The sequence below is a fragment of the Poecilia formosa genome, unplaced genomic scaffold (genome assembly GCF_000485575.1).
Source record: "Poecilia formosa unplaced genomic scaffold, Poecilia_formosa-5.1.2 Scaffold17, whole genome shotgun sequence".
NCBI lineage: Eukaryota > Metazoa > Chordata > Actinopteri > Cyprinodontiformes > Poeciliidae > Poecilia > Poecilia formosa.
Genome location: NW_006799956.1, coordinates 665,257 through 674,218, shown reverse-complemented (window position 1 = coordinate 674,218; position 8,962 = coordinate 665,257). Strand labels below are relative to the sequence as shown.

General features: G+C 42.3%; 1 protein-coding gene across 1 annotated transcript; it reads left to right on the top strand.

The window, feature by feature from the left end:
• Positions 1–475: 475 nt before the first annotated feature.
• On the top strand, positions 476–8,621 carry LOC103134433 (prickle-like protein 1). Its single transcript, XM_007546686.2, has 7 exons — positions 476–862; positions 4,058–4,171; positions 4,937–5,074; positions 5,723–5,926; positions 6,038–6,224; positions 6,311–7,153; positions 7,237–8,621. Exons 1-7 carry the CDS (start codon positions 674–676, stop codon positions 8,073–8,075), a joined length of 2,514 nt encoding a protein of 837 aa, XP_007546748.1. The 5' UTR covers positions 476–673; the 3' UTR covers positions 8,076–8,621.
• Positions 8,622–8,962: the final 341 nt, after the last annotated feature.

Below are 8,962 nucleotides of genomic sequence, written 5' to 3'. Positions count from 1 at the left end.
GACCGTGAAACCGTCGTCATTTTTGCATTGCACGGTTATTTACTCAGAAGCTGGTGATTACAGTACTTACATGGGAAACAGAGGTAGGTGGCGGTGCACCACCCTTACTGTGTGAGACGCTTATATACGATGGAAAAATATACAGTGGAACACGTGAAGCATTTCTAGTCAGAGTATCGGTTTGATATAATTACAGTGATGTGAAAATCTAAAATATTGACGCAGTCTTGTTGAATGCTGCTTTATAGAATTTTTTCAAATTGATGTTTTATTTCAGCATACATTTATGAGTACTGTTGGATATTGTTACTATGATGAGATTTGGTGATTGACCCATCAGGATTTTGGAATTTCCTAATTGTCTCTCCATCCACAAAAGCCACACGAGAACCCCATATGTTAAGCTGCCACCACAATAGCTGTGACAGGGTGTAGTCGTCTTTATGACCATCTTTATGAAGTTAGTCTTGTCGACAGAAGTGAGCCAAGAAAAGATACCATAATGGGCTTTGAGGGAAAGCCGTGACCCTGATTATAGACTCAATGAGTGTGATTCAGCTGGTTAACATACAGCCCAAAGGAACCTAATTAGATGCATGAGGAAAGTACAGTCTTCACATCTAACCTCTAGATCTTCTTTCCCTTTCCATGTTTTTTCAGTGAACAGAGTCTGATGAGCCTGGCAAGTGCAGCTGGACCAGCTGTCCACCTCCAACGTGGGAAACAGCAGAGGGACTTTATGATGGACCAGAAAGTCAGTAAGCTAACCTCTGGCTTTCAGCGCAGCTCTACGTCTGACGATGACTCGGGCTGTGCACTGGAGGAGTATGCCTGGGTGCCACCTGGCCTTCGACCAGAACAGGTAAGGAGAAAATGGCCGATTATGGATGCTAGGGATGCTTGTTTTCTTGGCTTAGCAGAAGCTATCTGACCTAGAAGTGAGGCCACTCTCTGAAGAAGTGACGTCCATTTCTTTACTTAGCAAACCCCAACTTTCTCCGGAATACCACAGTGAATGTTCATCAATCCTCCTGATGGAGAATAAAAAGAACTCTGACCTGATTCTATCTCCCTTTTAGCCCATTTAACTGTCCCAGATAAATGGTATTCAGCACACTTTGTGAACAACACATCAACTCACAGGAGAATGATGCCTATGGGATGAACAGCATATTTCATGAAGCCCGTTTAGCTCTTTTTATTAGACACAGTTTAACAGGCCATCACGGAGAGGCAGAATGCAGATAATTGAAGAAAAAAAAAATCCCAACCCCTTAAACTTTTTCGCATTTTGTCTTGGTATCACCTCAAACTTCAATGGTTTTAAAAAGTTTTTTAAAACATCTTAAATGTTTACTTGCATTTGTATTTGGTCGTCTTTATCCTAATACTCCTCAAAACAAACAAACGAAAAGTCCATAAACTAGAAATGAAGAGTTCAAAGTTGAACCTACCATACATGGTTGTCCACACAAATCAGCAGGCCAACCAAGATTAGCCTCAATCAAAGAAGCAGCATAGATGTGAAGATCCACTGCTCAGGAAATTGGCCTTCATGGAAGAAGATATAGTTTGCCACAAGCCATGTGAGGGGACACCACAAACATTTTGTAGAAGCTGATCTTTTCAGTTGAGTTCAAAACGGAGGCTTTTGACCTACCCGCAAAAAACTGTGTGTGTGGTAAAATAGTGAGATCCCACTTCTGCCTGAGCACACTGTCCCCATGGTAAAGCATGGTGGTGGTAGCTGAGTTAAGGAGAAAGGTGGATGGAGTGTTCTCCTTAAAGATTCATAAACTAAAAATGAAGAGTTCAAAGTTCAAAGTTGAACCTACCAATACCAATGCATGGTATTGGTAGGTTCAATACCATGTATTGGTATTGAGCCAATACATAGATTCTCTGGGGCAGAGATTCTCTTTCCAGTGGGGCAATGAGCCCAAACATACTGACCGAACTATAATCAAGTTAAATAGTTGATACGTTAGATTGGTTAAGCCAGGCGACCTATTCCAAGACTTGAAAATTGCTGTTCATAGAACTTGTCTGTTTAATTTAACTAATCTTGGGTTATTTTGCAAATACAGCAGACTTGGTGTCTTGGTACCATGATAAAAGCCGAGGGTGGTTGTACAAATGATTGACTCAATGGGGCCTAATGCAAGTGCAGGGTGTATTTTTCAGGTTTGATTTATAACACAGCTGAAAACTGTGTATTATTTTCTCTCCACTTCACTAATTGATTCATTTCTCATAGCATCTCAATAAAAAAGATTCCCATTTGTGATAGTAATGTGACAAAGTGGGAAAAACGTCAAGCAGTTTAAAAACATTTGCAAGTGGAAGACATCTGCTTGAGATTATTAGGGAAACTTGCTGTTTCTGACTGCCAAAGAAGACAACAGGCTTTCTCTTATCAAGTCCTGTTAGTTGTCTCTGCATTGCAAAACGTCTTTTATACTTCCTCTACATTGTGATTTTTTTTCCATGTTTCCCTCTTGCTCCTAATATCCCTTTGTCACCAGACTTATCAAAACCAACACGTAGAAGCAGTGAGTGGCAGGTGATATACAACAAAACATCAGAATGGAATCAAAGAGAGCTCAAAAGCATTTTTTATTGGGAAAATGCAGAGGTCAACTGTAATGCCTTTACTGCAGTCAGTTGTCTAAATGGGCTTTGCATTAGGGGTCATCACTACAATCTAGAAACAGATAGGTCTTGGGTGATAACTGACTGTTCGCAAGCCCCAGGGGAGCTGGATGAGGGGTAATAGTGGGATAAAGATGTGCATAATTTATGGTGTTTGAGGAGGAATAGAGGGTGAATGTGAATGTAAACCGCCTCAAAACCCCCAGACGCCCCGAAGCTGCAGGAAGTCCCACAACACACAAAACAGGCACAGCCCACCTCTTTATCTGGCTGATTGTAATAGCCCCTCACTCATAAAGTTTAGATTTCATTGGCCAACCCCAAGGGTCAGCGGCCCAGCATAACAGGCTGTTTTTGTCCTGCACAAAAACAGCAAGCTGAGTACTGGCAAATACAACTGTTAAGCCGATCTGACCTGCTGACCTGCTGTGGTTGGTGTAATTTATGAGGACTCTGATACCTGCAATTGTATAATCATGACTATATGAGGTGTCGTATTGTGGTAAAATTCCCCAAGAGTCCTTATTCCAGACATTTTAGATAACACTGTCCCATATAGAGTACATCCAGAAAGTATTCACAGCACTTCAACTTTTCCACATCTTACGTTATGGTTTTATTCCAAACTGTATTAAATTAATCTCTTTCTTCCAGATTCTACACTCAAATGACCTCATTATGACAATGTGGAAAAAAATTGAAATTTACCAGTGATGGAGGCCACTGACCTTATTGGGACCTTCAAAGCAGCAGAAATGTTTTTGTATCCTGTCAATCAATCCTGTCTCAGAGGTTTAGAGATAATTCCTTTCATTTCATTTGCACTCTGACATGCACTGTCAATTATGAAGCCTCACATAGACAAGTGTAAATAGACTGAATTTACCACAGGAGGACTCCAGTTAAGCTGTAGAAACAACTCAAGGATGTTTCAATTAAGGACGTAACATAACATTCAGAAAAAGTTGAAACACTGTGAATACTTTTCAGATGCACCGTATGTCTTTTATCGTCCTTTTCTTGCTCAGACCTTTATGTTTGTTTGATTGATATGTAGTATAGCATCTGGTTTGTGTTAGAGTTATATCGCTCTGTCCTATGGTTCCCCAGGTCGGGGTCAGACTCTACTGAGAGATTGACAATCAAGTGTAGAATCTTGCGATTCCGAAGAGATAAAACTAAGTACGGTTAAAAACAGATAAATCAATCAGTACTAACAAAAAAAAATTATATATATATAGAAAAAAAAACACTGTATAGGCTAGTGAAGCTATTTGCCTTACTTGCTATGCTTGCATTCTCAACCAATACTTGGGTCATGAGTCTCTTTTGCTCTTACTTTATAGGTTGGAAGCAGGAACATTTCAGAACCATTGATGTGTTCTACGCCATGATTTGTTTTCAGGTGCAGCTGTATTTCTCCTGTTTACCTGAGGACAAGGTCCCCTATGTGAACAGTCCGGGAGAGAAGTTCAGAATCAAGCAGCTCCTCTACCAGCTGCCACCACACGATAATGAGGTGAGGAATATTGTTTGCAGCGTTATGAACAGCTTATTCCAACTGGGTCGTCTTACGTTTAGCAATTCCGATGATGTCGAACACTATTCCGTCTCACAACATGTCGACACCCCACCCGGGGGATTTTTGTACCGCAGTCTTGAAGGCAGGCAGTGTAGGCACAATGTGACGTTTGACTTGATGCCTTTATGATATTTGCTGGAAGCCCGCACCAGCAGGATTCCTGTCATAGCAGTGGTTTTTACGAGGAGCGCTCAGCAGGAGAGAGGGCTGCTGGTTGAAAGAGACTTTATGTGATGCCACCACCGCAGTGGCACCACGGCTCAACTTGGCCGTCTCTCTGCCTTTGTCTTCTACCCTCTTGAATCCACTCTAAACACAGACCTTGTTTGTGTAAACGTCTGCTTTCCCTCTTGTTAGGCCTTTGGGGAACATCAAAAAGACCCATTGTAAAAAAATAGCTTCTCAAACAGGGGCGGTGGGTGGAGATCTGTTGTGGGGTGTAGGAAGGGCAAGCTGGGGTCAACAGTTGCTGTTGTTCAGCACACTCTCGTATTCTCTCTCCCCTTTCCCCAAACTTACAAATTTTATTAGGCACCCACATTCCTGCAACACGATATTTCGACAAGCATCAAATAAAAGATCAAATCAGTGCAAAATTTTTATGCCCCTTTGCTTCCAGAACAGGAGAAAAAGTCAAATTCTGGCTTAAGTCTGATGCATCAAATGGTTAAATTAAACATAGCTTATTTCCTTCTTTCCCAGGTTCGTTACTGTCAGTCACTCAGCGAGGAAGAGAAGAAGGAGCTGCAGATGTTCAGTCTCCAGAGGAAAAAGGAAGCACTGGGAAGGGGAGCTGTGAAACTGATGCCTCGCAATGCTCAAAATGGCATTTGTGAGCAGGTGAGTCATATTCACTACATGTTTTTATTGATAAAGAAGTTGCTTTGTGATCAAGAATCAAGCCCATACTCGTCAAAAACGACTAAACTCGTATACAGTTTCTTGTAACAAAACATAAGCAGCAATTCTCAAGTCTTGACATGGATTCTTAATTGTGTGTAAGTTCAGATTTTCAGTGGACTATTTTAACGCGCAAATATATTATGTATGTTCAGAGCTGTCCTGTAAGAGACACACCCGCTCTAGTCTCAATTTCTTTGCAGTTTCCAACACACTTCCAGTAATGGCACAGCATTTAACTATCTTTTCTGTTATGTGGGGTTATGATGAGTTGCCATCAGCACTCGGTGCCTTACAAGCGGTAGTATCACCCTTTGAATGCCCTAATTTGGAATACATGGATGTTTGGGCTGGAGCCAATTCCAAACCAAATTTCTACCATCTTGAAACAATTCTAATGTAAAAAAAAAAAATAAAAAAATAAAACATCCATATTTCAATGAACATACAAATGGGATTTAATTAACCCTTTACACTGCATCAATTTTGCCAACGATAGCCTTGGCTTTGCTCTGAATAAGGAAGTTGAAGTACAACTGATATGTAATTCCATATGTTAAAATCAGCCTGTTATGCCTTTGACTGCAGTGCGGTGAGGATATGAACGGCGGGGAAATGGGAGTGTTTGCCTCGAGGGCGAGTCCTGGGCTGTGCTGGCACCCAGCATGTTTTGCCTGCTCAACATGCAACGAACTGCTGGTGGATTTGATCTACTTTTACCATGACGGAAAGATCCACTGTGGAAGGCACCATGCTGAGTTGCTCAAACCACGCTGCTCGGCCTGTGATGAGGTACAACCGCAAGAGTGATATTTAGTAAAACCAACTTCAAGTCTTTATTCTGTTGGTAACTGCTATTTCTCTCTTTCAATGCATTTGTGGGGTTTTTTTTTCTCACCATAGATCATCTTTGCTGATGAATGCACAGAGGCGGAGGGCCGTCACTGGCATATGAAGCACTTCTCCTGTTTTGAATGTGAGATCATTCTTGGAGGGCAGCGTTACATCATGAAGGACGGTAGACCGTACTGTTGTGGCTGCTTTGAATCGCTCTATGCAGAATATTGTGAGGCCTGTGGAGAACACATTGGTAGGACATGTATTTTACATAAATTCACAGATTTACAAAAACCGACGCACTCCACCTTGCTTATGTTCATATTTCCTTCTGTTCAGGCGTTGATCATGCTCAGATGACCTACGATGGGCTCCACTGGCACGCCACCGAGAACTGTTTCAGCTGTGGCCAATGCAAGAGTTCTCTCATCGGTTGTCCTTTCCTGCCACACCAGGGTCGCATTTACTGCTCCAAGGCCTGTGCTCTTGGGGAAGACGTCCACGCCTCTGATTCTTCCGACTCCGCCTTCCAGTCAGCGCGTTCACGTGAATCCCGCTGCAGCGTTCGGTTGGGCAAGAGCAGTCGCTCAGCTGACCAATGCAGACAGTCACTCCTCTTCTCTCCCTCTGTCAACTATAAATTCCCAGGAATTAGTGAAAATGCTGAGGACACCTTGACAAAAATTACTCACTTGAACTTGTCAGATGAGCATTTGTGGAGGGAGCGCGGCGAGGAGGCCGAGGTACCGGAGGACCAGGAGGAGGAGTGGGCTGAACATGAAGACTATATGACTCAGTTATTATTAAAGTTTGGCAATCATGGAATTTTTCAGCAAACTACTGACTCTAGACCCACAGATTTCTGGATAGCTGAAATGGACATTAAATCCAAGCAGGAGTCATCAAAAAAAAAAGGCTTGGTCAGTAAGAAGTACCAAGCCGACATGTACTGGACACAATCACAGGATGGCTTGGGGGACTCTGCGTACGGTAGCCATCCGGGACCAGCGAGCAGCAGGAAAATCCAAGAGCTGGAGCTGGATCAGAGTGCCGGAGGAGGTCTACCTGGAGAGGAGCCACAGTGGTACGCCAACTCTTTGGAGTGCATCACAACGGAGTTCAAGAAAACTGATCAGAGTGCTCGGGACTCCGTGGAGTCTCTTGCTCTCTCCAATATCACTGGTGAGTAGACATAAAAGAAAATGTCTCAACAGACTCCTGTCTTCATCTTGAGACTGTTTGTAATTGGTTTGTCTCTTCTCCAGGGGCTTCGGTATGTGGTGATTATAAAGCAAGGTCTCAAGTGTATTCTCTCCAGGCACTTCATGACTATGAGGCAGAGGACTGTGATAAAACCAGCAACATGGGTACCCTCAACTCGTCCATGCTACATAGAAGTGCAAATTCCCTAAAAAGTCTGGAGGAAGATGTTACAGAAGTAGCAGAAGTCCCATTGCAGGAAAGGCCAAAACCTCACGTGCCTGCCCTGAGGAGGGCACGCTCACAGTCTAGGCCCCAGCAAGTCAAGTTCTCAGACGATGTGGTGGACAATGGCCATTATGGCGGCCTTCCGTTACGTCAGCCCCCTATGAGTGAAAGAACTCGCAGGAGAGTGTACAATTTTGATGACCAGGGGCACAACCTTCAATCTGGTCGTCATAGTCACCACCACAGGAGGCGTCGCAGTCGCAAGTCTCGATCTGACAATGCTCTTAATCTGCTACCCAAGGAAAGAGCACCAGTGTGCTACAAGATGCACCATAGAGGCAGTTCGCTTGGACCAAAGGGACACCAAGTCTTCCATGGTCACCTCAATCCAGCAGCCATGTCGGACTACAGAGTACAGGGCCCGGATAGGGGAAGGTTCTTGGGATTGTACGGCGATGATGATGACTGGTGTTCTACATGTTCTTCTTCATCTTCTGATTCAGAGGAAGAAGGCTTTTTTCTGGGACAGCCTATACCTCAGGCAAGACCGCACAGACATTATTACACTGACGACTTGGCCAGCCCCGTTGCAGGCAAGTCTGCTCCTCCTTACGACCAGTGGACCAAGTCCAAAAAGAAAAAAGGACGAAAAGGGAAAAATTGTATAATTTCATAGGCTTTGCTGAGCTTTATGTAATGCTGCCACTCACAATCGTTTCTTTCATTAATCATTTAAAGTACAATAGCAGTTTGCTTGCTATATATTGCCTTACAGCACTCACTTTACCCAGGTAGTGGTGTTGGACACTATATGTCTGTGGCATTACAAAACAACCAGTAAAGTTATTTTATTGTAATACATATTTATAACACACAATCTAAACAGTGCTAGTGCTTATTTAAAATGCTATTGTGATATATAAACTGCTGAATGGAAAATGAGATTACTATTGATGGTCTTTGGAACAAATAGCATAGATCCCAAACTACTGGTAGTTGGTTCGGGATCATTAAATGTGGATTTAAGCAGGCTGCGACTCTTCAGTTGTGTTGCTTCCAGGCTTGCGTGAGTAATTCAAAAGCACTGTGTGTATTACACTGCTTCACCAAGGAGTGTACCAATGGTTTCATTGTATCGCAACCATTCAACATATACTGTGTCATTGTACAAACCGGAAAATAAGGCCATAATTGATAACGGTAATAAAATATGTCTACATAATGATTTTTGTGCTGTTGCAAGATATATTAAAACTTATAATGTAAAGGAAAAGGGGATTTGTTTATTTCAAAAGTTATGAATTTGAAACAAAAAGAAGAAAACTTCAATTCAGAATCAGACGAAAACACATGAACACTAAAGGATGCTCACATTGCAAGCAGCAATAAAGTTGTACACTAATTTTTGAAGTTAATTGCACTTACAGCTGAACAAGCAAAAACAAGAAAGAAAGAAAAAAAAATTCTCCTAAAAATCATTATAATACATCATTAAGAAGTTCTGCTAGAACCTGAATGTTATTTCATCTCAAGTAGTTTTGGTAACACAATTCACGGTACAAA